Source organism: Cetorhinus maximus, chromosome 9, assembly GCF_964194155.1.
Source record: "Cetorhinus maximus chromosome 9, sCetMax3.hap1.1, whole genome shotgun sequence".
Classification (NCBI taxonomy): domain Eukaryota; kingdom Metazoa; phylum Chordata; class Chondrichthyes; order Lamniformes; family Cetorhinidae; genus Cetorhinus; species Cetorhinus maximus.
In genome coordinates this window covers 49267298-49289329 of record NC_135887.1, presented here as the reverse complement: position 1 = coordinate 49289329, position 22032 = coordinate 49267298, and the positions used below count along the sequence as shown (strand labels likewise).

At 45.4% G+C, this 22032-nt stretch overlaps 1 protein-coding gene across 1 annotated transcript in view; it reads left to right on the top strand.

The window, feature by feature from the left end:
- srrm3 (serine/arginine repetitive matrix 3) overlaps window positions 1–22032 on the top strand; it is an 854108-nt gene that overhangs the window by 804446 nt on the left and 27630 nt on the right. The window contains exon 15 of the mRNA XM_078548703.1: window positions 10735–10989. Coding sequence (XP_078404829.1) covers window positions 10735–10989 — 255 coding nt within the window. The remainder of the gene's footprint in view (window positions 1–10734; window positions 10990–22032) is intronic.

Sequence of the window (22032 nt, the reverse complement as noted above, 5' to 3'; positions counted from 1 at the left end):
ATACAGAAATCCAGGTGCGGCCTCACCAACACCCTGAACAGTTGTAGCAAGACTTCCCTATTTTTAAACTCCAACCCCCTAGCAATACAGGCCAAAATTCCATTTGCCTTCTTAATTACTTGCTGCACCTGCATGCTAACGTTTTGCTTTTCATGCACAAGAACACCCAGATCATCTGTGCTGCACTTTTTTGGAGTCTCTCTCTATTTAAATAATAGACTGCCTTTTGATTTTTCCTACCAAAGTGCATGACCTCACACTTTCCCATATTAAACTCCATCTGCCAAGTTTTTGCCCACTCACTCAACCTGTCTATATCCCCTTGCAGATTGCTTATGTCCTCATCACAACATGCCCTCCCACCTCTTTTTGTATTGTCAGCGAATTTGGATACATTACACTCTGCCCCTTCCTCCAAGTCATTAATATAGATAGTCAATAATTGAGGCCCTAGGACTGATCCTTGTGGCACTCCACTAATTACGTCTTTCCAACCTGAAAAAGACCCATTAATCCCGACTCTCTGTCTTCTGTGTGTTAGCCAATCCTCAATCCATGCTAAGACATTATCCCCAATACCATGAGCTCTTATCTTGTGCAATAAACTTTTATGTGGCACCTTATCAAATGCCTTCTGGAAATCCAAATACACTACATCCACTGGTTCCCCTATTTTTCCGGAACGTCGAATACCCTTGAATATTGAGTTCCCAGTCTTGGTCATCCTCCAATCACATTTCTGCAATAGCTATCAAGTCATATCCATTTATTTCTATTTGTGCCGTCAACTCATCTACCTTGTTACAAATGCTGCATGCATTCAGATAAAGAGCCTTAAGCTTTGACTTTTTATCATTATTACTCATTCTGGTTCTAATTTCTGCTGCACTCTACTGCTTATCTTTCCTGCCCCTTCCAGTCACACTTTGATTATCGTTCGCCTCTTCACTACCCTGCACCTCTGCTCGCTCGTTTGTTTTTGACTTTCCAAACTTCCCTTCAATTGAATCCTCCCCCCCCACTAATTAGCTTAAACTATTATCTACAACACTAGTTATATGATTTGCCAGAACACTGGTGCCAGCATGGTTCAAATAAAAAAACAAAAACAGAATTACCTGGAAAAACTCAGCAGGTCTGGCAGCATCGGCGGAGAAGAAAAGAGTTGACGTTTTGAGTCCTCGAAAGGACTCGAAATGTCAACTCTTTTCTTCTCCGCCGATGCTGCCAGACCTGCTGAGTTTTTCCAGGTAATTCTGTTTTTGTTTTGGATTTCCAGCATCCGCAGTAGTTTTTTGTTTTTATCTCATGGTTCAAATGAAGCCCATCTCAACGGAACAACTCTCTCCTTTCCCAGTACTGGTGCCAGTGCCCCATGAATCGGAACCCATTTCTCTCACACCAATCTTTGAGCCACGCATTTACCTCTCTACTCTTAGTTACCCTTCGCCAATTTTTACATGGCTCAGGTAGTAATCTGGAGATTATTATCTTTGTGGTACTGCTTTTAAATTCAGCCCCGAGCTGCTTGTAGTCCCTCAGCAGAACCTCTTTTCTAGTCCTACCTATGTCATTGGTACCTACGTGGACCATGACAACTGGATCCTTCCCCTCCCGTCCAGCCCAGAAGAGATGTCTTTAACCTTGACACCAAGTAGACAACACCAGCCTTCTGAACTCTCTGGGCTGAATTTTGCTGTCGGTGAGCAGGGGGCAGGGCCCGCCTCATTTGAATTTTCAGGAAGGCGGGGGCACAGCCAAATCAGATGTGCGCCTGCCAACCTGTCAATGGCCAATTGAGACCATTGACAGGATCATTGAAACAATTAAAGGAACTGCCCGTCCAACCTTAAGGTTGGCGGGCAGGCCAGGAGCCCTGGCGGGCAATAGAAAAAACATGAAACCTCATCCAGCGGCGGGATGAGGTTTCATGTAGGAGTTTAAACAGTATAATAAAGTTTAAATGTAATTTATGAACATTTCCCATCTCTTGTGACATTGTCACATGAGGGGGACATGTTAAGGATTCTTTTTTTTCTATTTTTAATGTTTTTAAAAGTGTCAGCGATCTCCCTGAGGCAGCACTTAGTGAAAGAGCGCACTCTCGCTTTTGGGGAATCCCCCCCGCCTGCACAGGAAGCGCATAGCACTTCCCGCCGGACATCACGCTGGGCGGGCCTTAATTGGCCCGCCAACGTAAAATGGCGGCGGGGATCGGCTCCCTGCCCGCCGGAGATTGGGTCAGACCCGCCCGCCCGGCAGGCAGAAAATTCTGCCTTCTGTCTTTGCTGCAGAGAATAGTATCTATTCTCCTAACTATGCTATCCCCTATTACTACCATATTTCTCTTTTCTCCCCCCACTTGAATGGTGCTCTGTATCACAGTGCTGTGGTCAGTTCGCTTATCCTTCCTGAAGTCTGTGCCCTCGTCCACACTGGGAGCAAGAACCTCATACCTATTGGAAAAGGGCACCAGCTGAGGCTCCTCCAAAGCTATATTCTGGATCCCCATACCTGCCTCACTCGCAATCACACCCTCCTGTCTCTGACCACGGACCAAATTTGATGTAATTAATGTAAGGGGTGTGACCTCCTCCTGAAACACAGCGTCCAGGTAACTCTTCCCCCCCCCACCGATGTGTCGCAGTGTCCACAGCTCGGACTCCAGCTCATCAACTCTGAGCCAAAGTTCCTTGAGCAGCCAACATTTGCTGCAGATGTGGTCACCATGGATCGCACCGGCGAACACCAGCCCCCACATACTACAGCTGCAACATATCACCTACCCAGCCATCTCTATTCTATTTAATTAATTAATTTGGCTGTTAAGTATTTTAAAAGTGAATTTCTTAACTGTATTCTACAGCTGTAATCACGACTCCTGATTAAAACCACTTGGCAATCAAAAGAGACAGGGAAGAGAAACCCACCAATCACCTAGCTGTTTTCCTGTGACATCACACTCTGGCCCTGACAGGTTGAAACAGGTTGAAGGGGCTCTCTGTTGCCGGCTTTTATCTCCCACTGCCGCTGCCCTTCTCACGCATGTCCGCTCTCCGTGTGGACACGATCACAAAAAGCAACAAAAGTGATCATGGGGCTATCAGTGCAGCTTCCTACATGTTATGATGACAAAAAACAAATCTTACTGCTTATTTTCAGAATTTTTCCCAAGAACTTTCCTCGTTCTTTCCATTTCACCCGACGCATTTCCCTTTCCTTCTGATCATTCTCTTACCGTCTCTGTCACCTCAGCTGCTGTTGCCGACTCCATCACTCTTACCTCCGCCGCCTCCTCCTTTGCTGCCTCCACCACTGCCTCAGCCGCCGCGTCTGCCACTGTTGCCATCTCCTCTACTGCCACAGCTACTACCTCCACCTCCACTGCTGACTCAGCCACCTCCTCCACCACTGTTTCCACTGGGACTTAGAAAAATCTAATGTCTGAAACTTAGCCAATTTTGTCGTGATTACTAGAACTTAGTCTTCCCTCACGAACAAGCTCCATAATCACTTTTCATGTCAGTTGAACACCTTCTGAGCATATGAATGATGTTAGATGATTGCACCCAATGTTGTTTGAGCTTTGTATAATTTAATTTCATGTCAGTTGATCTCAAGTGATGTCATTTGATTGCTATTTGAAGTCAAATGATGACTAAATGATCACCCTTGAATGTAGATGATCGCAAATGAGCACATATGAGTGCTGTTGTATACAGAATGATGTCACAATTTTCTGGCCGATGGGCATGTAGTTCTGACACACATCAGGGCTCAATGCAAATAACACAAAATGTAAAGGATCAATCCTTTAATCCACCCCATTTCTTCATTTTTTTCAATTTGTGCCTGAATTGCCTTGATGATGGCCAAGATGTTTTTGACTTACCTGCATGGCCTTAACTATGAACAAGAGAAATATTGGGGAGTTTGAAACTCAACCAACTCTCTATATAGCAAAACTTCCTAAGATGGAAATGGGGGGAAATACTAAAGTGCATACAAGATGTTTTTTGGTTGGATGTTTGGCATTGATATAAGAAAGAGGAATGCTGGTGTAATGGTAATGTCACTAGACTAGTAATACAGAGGCCCAAACTAATGCTCTGGGGACACGGGTACAAATCCCAATACAACAGCTGATGGAATTTAAACACAATTAATAAAATCGGGAATATAAAGTTAGTCTCAGTAATGATTACCATAGCAACTATTGTCGATTGTTATAAAAACCCATCTGGTTCACTAATGTCCAGTAGAGAAAGAAATCTGCTATCCTAAGCCAGCCTGGCCTACATGTGACTCCAGACCCACAGCAATGTGGCTGACTCTCAACTACCCTGAAACGGCCTAGCAAACCACTCAGTTTCTAGGGCAACTAAGGATGGGCAACAAATGCTGGCCTTTGCCAGCGATGCTCACACTCTGTGAATGAATAAAAAAAGAAATGGCCTTGTTCCCCAGAAGAAGTTTAGCCTTTGCCCTTTTATTGGTTAGTGCATTTTAATTTGAGGCCCATGATTATTGCATTCAATGGCACTTGGTGGCTGTACTTCAGAGAAGAGCTAAGCGTGAGTTGAACAGAAGCAAGGTAGAACTAAGAGGCCACGGAGAAGACTAGAATTTGTGCATCATCCCATTTTACAACAAGCTCTTATTCTGAGGTAATCTCAGTGTTGGAATTTCCCATAACCTTTCACAAGAAATTTGAAACCAGTACCTAGGCTTGCAGGTTTCTGCACCAGGAGTTCTGGAAATCTCCTCACCATACATATCATCTTACTGCAAATTACAGGTTGCATTGTGAAGTACTTCGATCAAGTGCCGCATTATTGGAGATGTCCTTTCTCAGATGAGATATTAAACCAATGTCCAGCCTGCCCTTTCAGGTGGATATACAAAATCCCATGGCACTATTTTGAAGGAGACCTTGGGAGTTCTCCCTGATGTCCTGGCCAATATCTATCCCTCAACCAACGTCACTAAAGAACAGATTCTCTTGTTAGTGATCTCGTTGCTGTTTGAGGAACCTTTTGGTGCACATTGGCAACTACATTTCCCTTTGTTGCAACAGAGACAACACTTCAAAAGTACTTTATTGGTTGTAAAGTAATTCGGGATGTCCTCATTTCCACCACCCTTTGTGTGAAAAAATGTTTCCTGATTTCACTCTTGAATGCTGTACTTTTAAGGTTGGCTCCCTTGTCCCCACCAAGGAAAATAGCTTCTCTGTGCAGAATTTTATGGTCCCCTGCCAAAGGGTTTGCAGGCAGGGTGAGCCGTAAAATTTTGCAGATGCCCTGTCTGCTGCCTACCGGCCAAGACTCCAATCTGGCAGTGATTTTACAGGGGGCCTCGGCCCAATTGAAACTCTTAAGTGGCCACTTACGGGATGCTTCCCACCTAGTGTCAATTTTTAGGGCAGTGGGAGGAAATCAGGGATGGGGACTTAGGGAAAGACTGGCAGGTTCGACTGCTCGAGGCTTAGGTGGGAGGGGGGTGGGGGGTGCCTCCCTCATGGGCCTTCTTTCCTGAATGGAGGTCTCCCCAACATCTGCCCCCATTACCAGTGACCCCTCTCCATCCTGGCCTTTTCAACCGGCCAACAAACCCCGCCTCCCCACACCCCTGGGGATTCCCCTCCTGGCCCTGCCGAGATCCCCCAGTCTTACCCGCAACCTGGGCTCCCGGCACTTGTTCTGTGGGAATCAGATTGGCTGGCAGCTCTCTGAAGCGGGACTTACTCCCAAGATGGGGCAGAAGACCCACCTCCAGCCAATTCATGTTCCACAGAGTGTTAACTGGCTGCAGGGCAGCCATCAGGAGTAGGGCTGCATTCCCTGCCGACTTTGTTGATGGCAGGGCAGTAAACTCTACCATCTGAAAATTCCTGCGCTCTGAGTTTCTACACAATCAAATCCTTTTTATTATTTTAAAGGCCTAATTTTGATCACAGTCTTCTAAAGTTAAGAGATTTCATGTTCACATAAGCTGTTGTCATAAATTAACCCTTTAAGTCCCAATATAATTTGGGGAAATTTGCACTGTATGCCCTCAAAGTCCAATATATGCTTCCTGAGATGTGATGAATTGCTGCTTGTGGTACCGTGTTGTGCACAAGGTGGCTGCTGCCTTTGTCTATATTAAAGCTGTTGTTACTCTTCAAAAGTGCTTAACTGGGTGAGAAGCACTTTGTAACATCCTGCAAATGTGAACAGTGTTGTATAAATGCACATTCTTTCTTCTTTCTAACATAGCTTTCATCACAATTCACAGCTCCCTGAATTATATAACTGGCCAACTTCTGTAATCCATTTCTGTTTGGAATTTACATTTCCACTGTTCCCCCGTTTCCTCTTCCAGATTCTCCATTTCTTCTCTGTGTTCTCATTGATCTCTTTGGTTGGTGTACCTCCCAGTCTACTGTATGGAGGCAGCCTCCAGTAAGATGTTGATGGGACCTGAAGCTCATGCCACTGAGATCACCTGCTCTTTAATCCCTGCTTGCTACTATTAAGGAAGTACCTGTTAGTTTTCTTTTGAAGATATGGCATCAAAATTTACTGTTCCTGGTGTATTGGATCACTGGGGATCCATTTCAGTGAGGAAAATTGGGTTGAGAGAATCATTTGGCTAGAAGGGACCCTATCGGATTTTCTGTCCATTTAAACCAATGGATTTAAAATATCCACGCAGGAGACCAGAAAACCTGCCCCATATATCTAACTATTATCTTTCAGTCACTATTCCAGTACCCGTTAGAGCGCCCACATTTGTACAAAGGCCTCTTAGAGACATTTCACTTCAACCCCATCTTTATGCTTCCTCTTCTCCACTTAAATTTTTCTCCCTTAATGTTTCCTGCTTCTTGTCCCCTGTCTCCAGCTAGAGCATGCAAAGATATTTTCCTTTACCTGAGCACTGTTTAAAAGAAAGTAAGTTGTTATTTTGGTTCTATTCAATTTACGAAAATATCCAAAGTGGTCAAATCAAACAGTGTGTCCAGATGACGGGGGGATTTTCAGCCGAGTTACAAGGCGCACTACTAATCTCCACATAACTTGTAACATTAATTTCCCTTGCCCAGGGGAAGGAAGAAAAAGTAGAAAAGTGGAAAACATCAAATTTGAAAATGTACTGCAAGTTAGACTGATTTTACTTGACTCTCCCTTAAATTGCACTTTTACAATTCATTTTGAGTACCATAGTTGCAGTTTTCCACAGCCACAAAGTCTGACCCAAGAATTAGTCCACAGCAGATAGAGTTGGCTGTCTGAGCAGGGCCAGGCCAATTTTATAATCAATTAGGGGAGGTGGTTATGCAGCAGTATTGTCATCGTGAAGTCTCATGGCATCAGGTCAAACATGGGCAAGGAAACCTCCTGCTGATTACCTTATACTGCTCCCCTCCCCACCCCTCAGATGATGAAACAGTGCTCCTCCATGTTGAACACCACTTGGAGGAAGCACTGAGGGCGGGAAGGGCGCAGAACACACTCTTGGTGATGGACTTCAATATCCATCAGCAAGAGTGGCTCAGTATCATCACCACAGACCAAACTGGCCAATGCTAAAGGACATAGCTGCCAGACTGGATCTGTGGCAGGTGGTGAGGAAACCAACAAGAGGGAAAAACATACTTGACCTCATCCTCACCACCAACCTGCCTGCCGCAGGCGCATCTGTCCATGATGGTATTGATAGGAGTGACCACCACCCAGCAACCTTCAGCCAGAAGTGTGGAGCGAATGATCCATCTCAGCCTCCTTCAGAGGTCCCCAGCAACACAGATGCCAGTCTTCAGCCAGTTCGATTCACTCAATGTGATATCAAGAAACAGCTGAAGGCACTGGACACTGCAAAGGCAATGCACCTGACAATATTCTGGCAATAGTACTGAAGGCTTGTGCTCCAGAACTTGCCATACCCCCAGACAGCTACAACACTGGCATCTACCCAGCAATATGGAAAATTACCCAGGTATGTCCTGTACACAAAAAGCAGGACAAATCCAACCCGGCCAATTACCACCCCATCAGTCTACTCTAGATCATCAGTAAAGTGATGGAAGGGGTCATCAACAGTGCTAACAAGGGGCACTTGCGTAGCAATAACCTGCTCACTGATGCTCAGTTTGGGTTCTGCCACTGTCACTCAGCTCCTGACTTCATTACAGCCTTAGTTCAAACATCGACAAAAGAGTTGAACTCCAGAAGTGAGGTGAGAGTGACTGCCCTTGACATCAAGGCAGCATTTGATTGAGTGTGGCATCAAGGAGCAAAACTGGAGTCAATGGGAATCAGGGAGAAAACTCTCCGCTGGTTGGAGTCATACCTAGCACAAAGGAAGATGGTTGCCGCTGTTTGGAGGTCAATCATCTCAGTTCCAGGACATCACTGCAGGAGTTCCTCCTCGGCTCAACCATCTTCAGCTACTTCATCAATGACCTTCCTTCCATCATAAGGTCAGAAGTGGGGATATTCGCTGATGATTGCACAATGTTCAGCACCATTCGCAGCTCCTCAGATACTGAAACAGTCCATGTCCAAATGCGGCAAGACCTGGACAATATCCAGACTTGGGCTGACGAATGGCAAGTAACATTCGTGCCACACATGTGCCAGTCAATGACCATCTCCAGCAAAAGAGAATCTAACCATCGCCCCTCGACATTCAATGGCAGTACCATCGGTGAATCCTTCACTATCAACATCCTGGGGTTTACCATTGACCAGAAACTGAACTGGAATGGCCATATAAATGCTTTGGCTACAAGAGCAAGTCAGACACTCAGAATCCTGTGGCAAGTAACTCACCTGCTGACTCCCCAAAGCCTGTCCACCATCTACAAGGCACAGGTCAGGAGTGTGATGGAATACTCTCCACTTGCCTGGAAGAGTACAGCTCTAACAACACTCAAGAGGCTTGACACCATCCAGGACAAAGCAGCTCACTTGATTGGCACCCCATCCACAAACATTCACTCCCTCTACCAGCAACCAACAGTGGCAGCAGTGTGTACCATCTGCAAGATGCGCTGCGGAAGCTCACCAAGGCTCCTTAGGCAGCACCTTCCAAACCCACGACTGCTACCATCCAGTCAGTTAAGGGCAGCAGATACATGGGAATACCACCACCTGGAAGTTCCCTTCCAAGCCACTCACCATCCTCGCTTGGAAATATATCACCATTCCTTAACTGTTGCTGGGTCAAAATCCTGGCACTCCCTAACAGCACTGTGCATGTACCTAACCATAGGGACTGCAGCTGTTCAAGAAGGCAGCTCACCACCACCTTCTCAAGGGCAATTAGGAATGGGCTATAGATGCTGGCCTAGCCATCAATGCCCACATTCTGTAAATGAATAAAAAAAAGTAGTGATAGGAAATCCAAAATTGAGGCACCAAACTTGCTCTACAGTAAATGATGGCACAATAACTAATCCTCTGTTGATTAACAAAGTGGAGCTGTTACTACTTAAGGTGAGTGCAGGGAAGGGTTCCCTTTTTGTTATACCATGGTACTGTTCCCAGAAGATTGCATTGTAATTTGCCTATCAGAAGATACTGGACCATGTTTAGCAGTTTGTACTGTCATGGATATCATCTGATACACTACACTCTTGTGAAACCTGCTACCAATAAAGAAATCTAAGTACTGTCAAACTGATTCCTTTCTTCCAAAGAAAATGCTCAATGCATTGCCTTTGAAAAACAAAATCTTTATCCTTTCTTTAATGCACTTGTGACCAGTCAAACAACTGATTTGACACATCACCAATGTCAGCTTGGAAAGATCTAATGAAACATAAATTTAATGCAGTAATGACTTTCACATCTATTGAATGAGCCATCCCTGTGGTATAAGTTCTCTGGTCCAAACCGATGACATGGTTATTGTGAAGTGAAGAGGTCAAAAGATTGATGTCCCCAGGGTTCACGGAGGATCATCGGGGTTAGCAAACACCAGTCTGGGCTAAGGATGATTGCATATCTAATATTTGAGGTACAGTCACTCCTGCATTTCCTGTACCCTTAAGATCTGCTCTTCCTCATGCCATTGGAACTCTCAAAGCAATTGCTACCATGTCCACTTTGGCTGTTGCAAGAGAAAAGGAAGGAAAACAGTTGTAAGAAAGAGAGTGACTATTTGTAAGAAATCAGGCCTATGCAAAATACAGATACAGCAATATAATGGCCAAAGAAATTCACTTACTTTGAAACATTCAAACGTCAGGGTGGAATATCCTGCATATTTGTATCCAGGACACATGTAATTACGGATGCAAAATTATCTATCATAAGAGGAATTTGTGTGAAAGTGTGTTACACAGATAGTTACACAATAGTTGGAAAAGAAAGTCCACATTTTTTTAATATCCCCACATTTTCCCTAGGCTGCTCACAGCAGTGCCTAGGAGGTTAATTTTTAATTCCTGGAGACTTTTGGTTATTCTTGATGAGTTTTCAACCTACTCGGGGAGTCTGTATGGTTTTTTTATTCATTTCACAGAATGTAGGCATCACTAGCTAGGCCAGCATTTATTGCCCATCCCTAATTGCCCTTGAAAAGGTGGCAGTGAGTTGCCATCTTGAACCGCTGCAGTCCCTGTTGCGATGCGCAAGACTTGGCAGTTGTATAGGACAAACTGGATTTGCCAGAGGGTCTTTCCCTATCCTCCTCCTGTTTGTACGATTATAAAACAAAAAAAAAAACTGGTTATTTTCCTAGGTTAAGGCAAACGCCAGATCGTCACCATCGAAGCCACTTTACAAGCAGGAACAAAAGCCGCACCCGGTCACCAGGGAAACGTGAACAGCCCAGCAGCCACAACTCGGACAAGAAGAAAAGCTCTTCCTACAGCCCTCGCCGCAAGAGCAGCTCCAGGAGCTCCAGCAGGTCCCTGTCACGCTCCTGCTCCCGCTCACACGACAAGAGAGACGGGCGGAGCAAGTCACGGTCGTCGCCTCGCAAGGAACAGTCCAGGTCTGTCCCAATTCCTAACAACACTGAGTAGGAGCATGGTTCCTACCGCTTACAGCAGGCATGTTTGTATGAATGTAATTTGCACACAATATGAAATGGCTGGAGTAATATGGTAGTGCTCTGGTAGTACACTAATTCCTCACTTAACGTTGTGGTTGTGTCCTTGAAAAAGCAACTTTAAACAAAACAACTTTAAGCAAATCAGATTTTCCCATCACAACCAATGTAAAAGCTGTAGTAAGGTTTTGTAGGAACTCTCTCATTAGAGAAAAACATTAAAACATTATAGCCTGTCAGTTGAAATACTTTACATTGTTTAACTCCTATATTCATAAATGAGATAAATTATAAAATAAATATTAAAATATTTTTTAAAGTACTAACTCTTTCTACTTACCTCCTGCTCACGCAACTGTCCTGCTCGGTGACCTTCTGGCTCACTGCCTTTCCTGCTGTCCAACCTTCCGCCTAGCTACACATCCTGCTTCTCGACCCTCCCTCTCACTGCAACTCCTGCTCACTGACCCTCTGGCTTAACGTCTCTACCGGTCCCCAACCTTCCCTGTCCCTGTCGATGATGATCGCCTAACCTCCCGCTCGTCACACATCTTCTCCTTGACCTTCCCTCCTATCACCCCTCCCTCTAGCCAACCCTCCTGCACCCTGCCTCTCTTGCTCACCGCTTCCCTCTCCCGAACCCTCACTGTGAGCGAGAGCGAGAGCTCTGGTGATGGGCAATGTGAGGCAGAAAGAGCAGCTTGAAGCTGCAGGAGGTAAGCTGCAAGCTGGAGAGGCTGCGAGAGGGAGGGTTGACAGCGACTGGGAGGATTAGGGAGTGGGAGAAGCCATGAGCCAGAGGGTCAGTGCGAGGGAGGGTCGGCAGCGACCAGGAAGGTTGGCGAGAGGGAGGGTCAGCAGGGACCAGGAGGGTCAGGGAGCAGGAGAGGCTAAAATGGCGCCAATCGGGTTATGCCACCCCATGTTAGACCCAGCGCAGAACAACTTTAAAACAAAACCCCTGTGCTAAACACTAATACAGGTTCCCTTAATTGATTGACATTAACGCGAATGACTTAAAACGGGGTTTACTGTACTTCCTTTTAACCTGAGTTTGGTTTGCCAAGTTTCTCCTTTTTCCTGTTATCAGTTGACAGCAGCTAAGGAGATTCTTCTTTTAAGTTCATTGCTGCATCTTGTATCTTCTTCTGAAATTGTTTGGCCTAGTTTTGAGTTTATCAATTTATTTTTCATTGAAAAGTTTTGCAGCCCTTGAAACTAGGATTTGCATCTTGGTCAAGAAACCCTATAAACAATCCCTATCCTGTCCAGTTTGGCTATTGGAAGGGGAATGGAAGCAAAACAGTTGTAAGAAATATAATAAAAAGTTTGTCAGAGACCAGAGCTATGCAGAAAATTAAAATACCAATAAAAATCCAGATAAAAACAGGAATAGACCATTCAGCCTCTGAACCTGCTTTGTCAGTCAATTCTACCATTGATTATTTTCTCTCTCTATACTCTTTCGAGTTATCAACAGTCACAGATTGCAACTCTTTGAGTACAATCACAGTTCTTGGTTTTCCGGGAGTGGGACATGAACCCACAACCCTCTGATTCAAAGGCGAGGGTGCTATGAACTGAGCCACAGCTGACACCTCTAAAATTCTGGTTGACTTATTTGAAACTCTTTCGAGTTATCAACAGTCACAGATTGCAACTCTTTCAAGCACAGTCACAGTTCTTGGTTTCCGGGAGTGGGACATGAACCCACAACCCTCTGATTCAAAGGCGAGGGTGCTATGAACTGAGCCACAGCTCTATACCCTACCAAATCCTTTAATCATTTTAATCGCCTCAATTGGATGGCACTTTAATCTTCTGTGTAGAAGGGAATGCAAGGCAAATCTTCAATTATGGGCCTAGTCAATGCAAATTACAACCTTAGTCTATGTGACAATAGATGAAACAATATAATCAGAAAAAAATTACTTCCTCACTAAAAAGTTAAAAAGTTGATACCCGCCCTGGGCCTTGCCTGCTGACTGAAGAAAACCAGCTTGTTGTTGGAATATTGCATTCCTGGCTCACCCATAGCCTAGAAAAGATTGCACTGTGACACCAATATTTAACACACTGCTCCATAAAGCTAAAGGGAGAGGAAACAAACTGTCAGTGCTGGAAATGCACAGCAAGCCTATCCAACCTGTAGGTTAATGTTCCACCCTTCATCAGAGCTGGAAACTGGAAGGTGAAGGTAAGGGACTAAAAAGGTAATGGAACAATACAGCACAATCCCACAATTTGGGGCTATTTTTCTTATATTGTGTCTTTTTTGGCTACCTTTCCCAACCCATAACCTGATTTAGCTATTCTCATCCCTTTACTCTCATTATGCTGTTTCATTGCCATGTTGATCTTTGTATATCATTCTCCACTTTTTCCTTCTTTCCACCTTTTATTAGAATCATACAGCACAGGAGGCTCAGGTTGGTCCCTTTGGCTCAGCTTTTTAAAATTCTTTCATAGGAGGTGGGCATCGCTGGCAAGTGCAACATTTGTTGCCCGTTCCCTAATTGCCCTTGAACTGAGTGACTTGTTAGGTGATTTCAGAGGGCTGTTAAGAGCCAGCTACATTGCTGTGGGTCTGGAGTCACATGTAGGTCAGACCAGATAAGGATGGCAGATTTCCTTCCCTAAAGTGCATTAGTGAACCACTTAGGTTTTTACAACAGTTGATGATTATGGTCACCATCACCGAGACTAGCTTTCAATTACAGATTTTATTAATCAAACTTAAATTCCACCGCTGCCATGGTGGAATTTGAACCCATTTCCCAGGAGCATTAGCCTGTGCCTCTAGATTACTAGCCCAGTGACATTATCGCCACGTCACCATCTGCCCCAAAATGTCAGTGTCAGCTCTTGAAAGAACTATTCATTTTTCTTTATTCATTTGCACGATGTAAGTGTTGCTGGCTTGGCCTGCATTTATTGCTTACCCCTAATTGCCCTTGAGAAGGTGGTGGTGAGCTGCTTTTTTGAACCACTGCAGTCCATGTGGCATAGGTACACCCACAGTGCTGTTAGAGAGGGAGTTCCAGCATTTTGATCTAGCAACAGTGAAGAAACCGTGATATAGTTCCAAGTCAGGATGGTGAGTGGCTTGGAAGGGAACTTCCAGGCAGTGTGTTCCCATGCATCTGCTTTGCTTGTCCTTCTAGGTGGTAGAGGTCACAGATTTGGAAGGTGCTGTTGAAGGAGCCTTGGTGAGTTGGTGCAGTGCGTTTTGTAGATGGTACACACTGCTGCCACTGTGCATCAGTGGTGGAGGGAGTGAATGTTTAAGGTGGTGAATGGGCTGCTAGTCAAGCAGACTGCTTTGCGCTGGATGGTACTAAGCTTCTTGCTGCACTCATCCAGGCAAGTGGGGAGTACTCCATCACATTCCTGACTTCTGCCTTGTAGATTGTGAACAGGCTTTGGGGAGTCAGGAAGTGAGTTACTCGCTGCAGAATTCCTAGCCTCTGACCTGCTCTTTTATATGGCTGGTCCAGTTCAGTTCCTGGTCAATGGGAACCCCCCAGGATGTTGATAGTGGGGAACTCAGCAATGGTAATGCTATTGACTGTCAATGGGAGATGGTTAGATTCCCTCTTGTAGGTAGTCATTGCCTGGCATGAATGTTACTTGCCACTTATCAACCCAAGCCTAAACGTTATCCAGATCTTGCTGCATATGAACATGGATTGCTACAGTATCTGAGGAGTCACAAACGGTGCTTAACATTGTGCAGTCATCACCAAATATCTCCGCTTCTGACCTTATGATGGAAGGAAGGTCATTGATGAAGCAGCGGAAGACGGCTGGGCCGAGGACACTACCCTGAGGAACTTTTGCAGAGATGTCCCTGGACTGAGATGATTGACCTCCAACAACCACAACCATCTTACGTTGTGCTCGATATGAGTCCAACCGGCGGAGAGTTCCTTCCTCTGCACCGCCCCCCCGCCCCCCAACCCCCGATTCCCATTGACTCCACTTTTGCTAGGGCTCCTTTATGCCGCACTCTGTCATATGCTGCCTTGATGTCAAGGGCAGTCACACTCACCTCATTTCTGGAGTTCAGCTCTTTTACCCATGTTGGCTGTAATGAGGTCAGGAGCTGAGTGATCACCTGAACATCAGTGTCCAGGTTATTGCTGATAAATTGCTGCTTGATAACACTGTCAATGACCTCTTCCATCCACTTTGGTGATGATCGAGAGCTGTAGTTGTACTGAAACAGCTAGTCCTGGAGCACAACTCTTCAGTGTTGTGCTGGGAACCCTCCCTTCCCCTTCACCTCCCCCCTCCTCTCCCCCCCCCCCCACCCCATCATTGAGGATGGGGATATTTATGGAGCCTCGTCCTCCTGTTAGTTTAATTGTCACTGCTGAATGAGGCAGGACTGCAGAGCATTGATCTGATCCATTGGTTGTGGGATCTCTTACCTCTATCACTTGCTGCTTCTGCTGTTTGCAAATAGTCCTGTGTTGTAGCTTCACCAGGTTGACACCTCATTTTTAGGTATACCTGGTGCTGCTCCTGGCATGCCCTCCTGCACTCTTAATCGAACCAGTGTTTATCCCCCAGCTTGATGGTAGTGAGACACTGGGAGATATGCCAGGCTATGAGGTTACAGATTGTGTTCGAGTACAATTTTGCTGCTGACGATGGCCCTCAGCGCCTCATAGATGTCCGTGAGTTGCTAGATCTGTTCAAAATCTATCCCATTTAGCACGGTGGTAGTGCCACACAACACGATGGAGGGTATCCTCAATGGGAAGTCAAGACTTTATCTCCGCAGGGAGTGCACGGTGGTCATTCCTACCAATACTGTCATGGACAGATGCATCTTCAGCAGGTAGATTGGTGAAGACAAAATCAAGTAGATTTTTCCCTCTTGTTGGTTCCGTCACTATCTGCTGCAGACCCAGTCTAGCAGCTATGTCATTTAGGACTCGGCCAGCTCAGTCTGTGGTGGTGCTACTGAGCCACTCTTGGCGAGGTGGACGTTGACGTCCCCCACCCAGAGTACATTCTGTGCCCTTGCCACCCTCAGTGCTTCTTCCATGTGGTGTTCAACATGGAGGAATACTGATGCATCAGCTGAGGGGATGCGATAGTAATAATCAGCAGGATTACTTGCCCTTGCCCTTTTGACTTGATGCTGAGACTTCACGGGGTCCGGAGTCAATGTTGAGCACTCACAGGACAACTCCTCCCGACTTCATAGTGGTTTGATACAACTGAGTGGCTTGCTAGACTATTTAAGAGTCAAACACATTACTATGTGTCTTGAGTTACATGTAGGCCAGACCAGGTAAGGATGGCAGATTTCCTCCCTGAAAGGGCAGATATGTTTTTATGACAATGGTAACCATTAGACTAGCTTTAAATAATTACAGATTTATTCATTGAATTTTGAATTCCACCCGCTGCCGTGGTGAGATTTGAATCCATGCCTCCCCCCCACCACCTCCGCAGAGCATTAGCCTCGGCCTCTGAATTACTAGCCCAGTAAGATTACCACCCACAACTAGTGCCCTGCTCATTTTCCATAGCCCTGCATTTTTCCCCTTCCCAAGTATTTATCCAGTTCTCTTTTGAAAGTTACTAATGAATCTGCTTTTACCACTCTTTCAGCCAGTGAGTTCCACATCCCAATAACTCGCTGTGTAAAAGAATTCCTCCTAGTCTCCCTCCTGGATTTTGTGCTGATCATCCTAATCTAAGTCCTGTGGTTCCTGACCCACCTGCCAATGGAAACAGTTTGTCCCTACGAGCTCTCTCAAAACAACTGGCTGGCTGGGCAGTCATCCTGTTAATTGCTTTCCCTAAGTCGAGTGAGCAGTCTCTGGTTTTTTGTTGTCTTCACTTCCCCCGCACGCCACTTTGCTTTGGTCCATCTTATTGATGGGCTCACCTTTGTTTCGGTTCAGACAAAGGATTTGCACCCGTAATGGCAACTTGTCTTTCCACTGGTCAGATGCTGTTGTATTTGCTGTGTATCTGCAGCATTTTCTATTTTGCTGTCAGATCTCCAACATGTGAATTCACTCACTCACTCACTTTTTCAGAACCACTTCATCCAATTCAGGGTCGCAGGGAGTCGGAGCCTATCCAGGCAGGCAATGGGCGCTAAGTGGGGTACACCCAGGATGGGACGCCAGTCCATCACGTGAATTTTTAAAAATATATTCCTTCTCATTTATTTACCCTATGGCTCCCTGATCCTCTGGAGCCAGCACTACATTTGTGAACACTGGTAGTACTGAACACATCCAGAATCTATTGTCGCTATTAGCTTCCGATTCCAGTCATTCCAGCAATGCTGTTGCGTGAATGTACAAACATCTGGCTGCACTGTGCAGAATATTAACCCTGCCACAACAATGGCATGCAAAGAGTATGCTGTCTCCCTCTGCTGGATTATGGAAGCACAGCAGTAACTGTTGTGTGATTAAAGGCTCTCCCATTTAACCCATGAAACACAAGGGGTTGAATTTTACAGCATATGGCATATGGGGGAGCATATCAAATTAGGCACCATGCTTATGACCTATCCACCCTTGCCTGCCCCCATAGATATTCTACCCGCAGCAGGGGAGGCATTTGTGGCTCGCTCATCTTTGGGCCTACTGAGGGCTTTCAGAAATTAATGTGACCAGGGTTGGGGGATGGTGCCTTTTGTTTGGGCACCCATCAGAGGCCCTGCCCCAAGGTTCCCTTATTCAAAAAGGGACAGAGACAGAAAGCAGGAAACTACAGGCCAGTTGACTTAGGGAAAATGTTAGAAGCTATTATTAAAGACATTATAGTCGGGCACTTAAAAAAATTCAGGATAATTAGGCAGCATCAGCATGGTTTTGTGAAGGGGAAATCATGTTTAACTAATTTATTGGAGTTCTTTGACGAAGTAACAAGTGCTGTGGATAAAGGGGAACCGGTGGATGTATTGTACTTAGATTTCCAGAAGACATTTAATGAGGTGCCACATGAAAAGTTATTACGGAAAATAAACGCACATGGTATAGGGGGTAACATATTGGCATAGATAGAAGATTGACTAGCTAACAGGAAACAGAGATTAGGCATAAATGGGTGATTTTCTGGGTGGTAAGATGTAATGGGTGGTGTGCCATAGGGATCAGTGCTGGGGCCTCAACTTTTTTACAATTTATACAAAAGATTTGGATGAAGGGACCAAAGATATGGTTGCTAAATTTCCTGATGATACAAAGATACGTAGGAAAGTAAGTTGTGAAGAGGACATAAGGAGGCTTAAAACGGATATAGTTAGGTTAAGTGAATGGGCAAAGATCTGGCAATAGATTATAATGCGGGTAAATGTGAAATTGTTCATTTTGGCAGGAAGAATAAAAAAGCATATTATCAAAATGGTGAGAGATTGCAGAGTGCTGAGATTCAGAGAGACCTAGGTATCATAGCGCTTGAATTGCAAAGGCTTAACATGCAGGTACAGCAAGTGATTAGGAAAGCTATTAGAATGCTATCGTTTTTTATAAGGGTAATTGAATACAAAAGCAGGGAGGTTATGCTTCAGTTATACAGGGTGTTGGTGAGACCACATCTGGAGTACTGTGTACAGTATTGGTCTTACTTAAGGAATAATGTAAATGCTTGGAAGCAGTTCAGAGAAGGTTTATTAGACTAATACCTGGAATGGAAGGGTTGTCTTATGAGGAAAGGTTGGACAGGCTAGACTTGTATCCACTGAAGCTTAGAAGAGTAAAGGTGATTTGATTTAAACATATAAGATCCTGAGGAATCTTGACAGCGTAGATGTGGAAAGGATGTTTCCTCTTGTGGGAGAATCTAGAACTAGGGTTCACTGTTTAAAAATAAGAGATCACCCATTTCAAACAGAGATGAGGATAATTTTTTTTTCTCCCAGAGGGTTGTGAGTCTTCAGAACTCTTCCTCAAAAGGTGGTGGAGCAGAGCCTTTGAATATTTTTAAGGCAGGGTTAGATAGATTCTTGATAAGCAAGGAGGCGAAAGGTTTTCAGGGGTATAGGGGGACTATGGAGTTAAGGTTACAATCAGATCAGGCATGATCTTATTGAATGGTGGAGCAGGCTCGAGGGACCGAGTGGCCTACTCCTGCTCCTAATTCATATGTTCCCCCACTCCCCTGTCCTGTCCACCCCACCCTCCCCCCACCCTCCTGGCGAGACCCCAGACTCAACTTGTTCCAGCTGCATTGGCATCTCCTCTTCGGGACTGCGTGCAGCCCCAGCAGTGGCCACTGTTCACAGTAGAGTTGCTGGGACAAGAGAGCTGCCAGTCATTAAAGGCCTGAGAGCCACTAAATGACTGTAGGGTAAACTAGAGGGCAGCCCTGCCCTTCACTTTCTGACTCTTTGCTGGGGCAAGGCCCCACCTCCAGCCCTACCCCTCCCCCTGACATTGCACGTATAGTTCAGCCCAAGGTGTAGAAATTTGTCTCTGGCATTAAACAGGCATTATCAGATCGGCCACCTAATGTTATAAAAACAAAAAAACTGCAGATGCTGGAAATCCAAAATAAAAAATACAAAATACCTGGAAAAACTCAGCAGGTCTGGCAGCATCGACAGAGAAGAGTACAGTTGACGTTTCGAGTCCTCATGACCCTTCAACAGAACTGAGTAAAAATAGGAGAGGGGTGAAATATAAGCTGGTTTAAGGGTGGGGGGTGGTTGTTGGGACAAGCAAGCAGCGATAGAAGGAGATAACCAAAAGATGTCACAGACAAAAGAACAAAGAGGTGTTGAAGGTGGTGATATTATCTAAAAGAATGTGCTAATTAAGAATGGATAGCAGGACAAGCAAGGTAGCTTTAGTGGGGGTGGGGTGAAACAAGACTAAAAGGGCATAAAAGGTATAGATAAATGATCGGTGGAATACATTAAAAATAATGGAAATAGGTGGGCAAAGAAAAATCTATATAAATTATTGGAAAAAACAAGGAGGAGGGGGAAGAAACGGAAAGGGGGTGGGGATGAAGGAGGGAGTTTAAGATCTAAACTCAATATTCAGTCCGGAAGGCTGTAAAGTGCCTAGTCGGAAGATGAGGTGCTGTTCCTCCAGTTTGCGTTGAGCTTCACTGGAACAATGCAGCAAGCCAAGGACGGACATGTGGGCAAGAGAGCAGAGTGGAGTGTTAAAATGGCAAACGACAGGGAGGTCTGGGTGATGCTTGCGGAAAGACCAAAGTTCTGCAAAGCGGTCACCCAGTCTGCGTTTGGTCTCTCCAATGTAGAGGAAACCGCATTGGGAGCAACGAATGCAGTAGACTAAGTTGAAGGAAATGCAAGTGAAATGCTGCTTCACTTGAAAGGAGTGTTTGGGCCCTTGGATGGTGAGGAGAGAGGAAGTGAAGGGGCAGGTGTTGCATCTTCTGCGTGGGCATGGCGAGGTGCCGTAGGAGGGGGTTGAGGAGTAGGGGGTGATGGAGGAGTGGACCAGGGTGTCACGGAGGGAATGATCCCTACGGAATGCCGCCAGGGGGGGTGAAGGGAAGATGTGTTTGGTGGTGGCATCATGCTGGAGTTGGCGGAAATGGCGGAGGATGATTCTTTGAATGTGGAGGCTGGTGGGGTGATAAGTGAGGACAAGGGGGACCCTATCATGTTTCTGGGAGGGAGGAGAAGGCATGAGGGTGGATGCATGGGAGATGGGCTGGACACGGTTGAGGGCCCTGTCAACTACCGTGGGTGGAGAACCTCGGTTAAGGAAGAAGGAGGACATGTCAGAGGAACTGTTTTTGAAGGTAGCATCATCAGAACAGATGCAACGGAGGCGAAGGAACTGAGAGAATGGGATGGAGTCCTTACAGGAAGCGGGGTGTGAGGAGCTGTAGTCGAGGTAGCTGAGGGAGTCGGTAGTCTTTTAATGGATATTGGTGGACAGTCTATCACCAGAAATTGAGACAGAGAGGTCAAGGAAGGGAAGGGAAGTGTCAGAGATGGACCATGTGAAAATGATGGTGGGGTGGAGATTGGAAGCAAAATTAATAAATTTTTCCAGGTCCTGACGAGAGCATGAAGCAGCACCGAAGTAATCATCGATGTACCGGAGAAAGAGTTGTGGGAGGGGGTCGGAGTAGGACGCTTGCCTTTTTAACACTCAACCCTGCTCTCTTGCCCACATGTCTGTCCTTGGCTTGCTGCATTGTTCCAGTGAAGCTCAACGCAAACTGGAGGAACAGCACCTCATCTTCCGACTAGGCACTTTACAGCCTTCCGGACTGAATATTGAGTTCAACAATTTTAGATCTTAAACTCCCTCCTCCATCCCCACCCCCTTTCCGTTTCTTCCCCCCACCCCCCTCCTTGTTTTTTCCAATAATTTATATAGATTTTTCTTTTCCCACCTATTTCCATTATTTTTAATGTATTCCACCGATCATTTATCTATACCTTTTATGCCCTTTTAGTCTTGTTTCACCCCACCCCCACTAGAGCTACCTTGCTTGTCCTGCTATCCATTCTTAATTAGCACATTCTTTTAGATAATATCACCACCTTCAACACCTCTTTGTTCTTTTGTCTGTGACATCTTTTGGTTATCTCCTTCTATCGCTGCTTGCTTGTTCCAACAACCACCCCCCCCCCACCCCCCACCCCCGCCACCCTTAAACCAGCTTATATTTCACCCCTCTCTTATTTTTACTCAGTTCTGTTGAAGGGTCATGAGGACTCGAAATGTCAACTGTACTCTTCTCCGTCGATGCTGCCAGACCTGCTGAGTTTTTCCAGGTATTTTGTATTTTTTATTTTTTGTTTCGGCCACCTATTGTAATTGGTGTCTGATTTTGAGTTCCATTGCAGTCAATGGAATCAGCTATCAAGTGTCATGTATAACAGCCAATACGACAGTGACCAATTTGTGCCATTACTCAAGGTGAATTTCTATTCCGAGATGTCCTGTCAGCCTGCAGTTAAAAACCTTTTCTTAATCAGCAAAAGTTGCTCTATTCTGTGTCATTTTTTAAAAA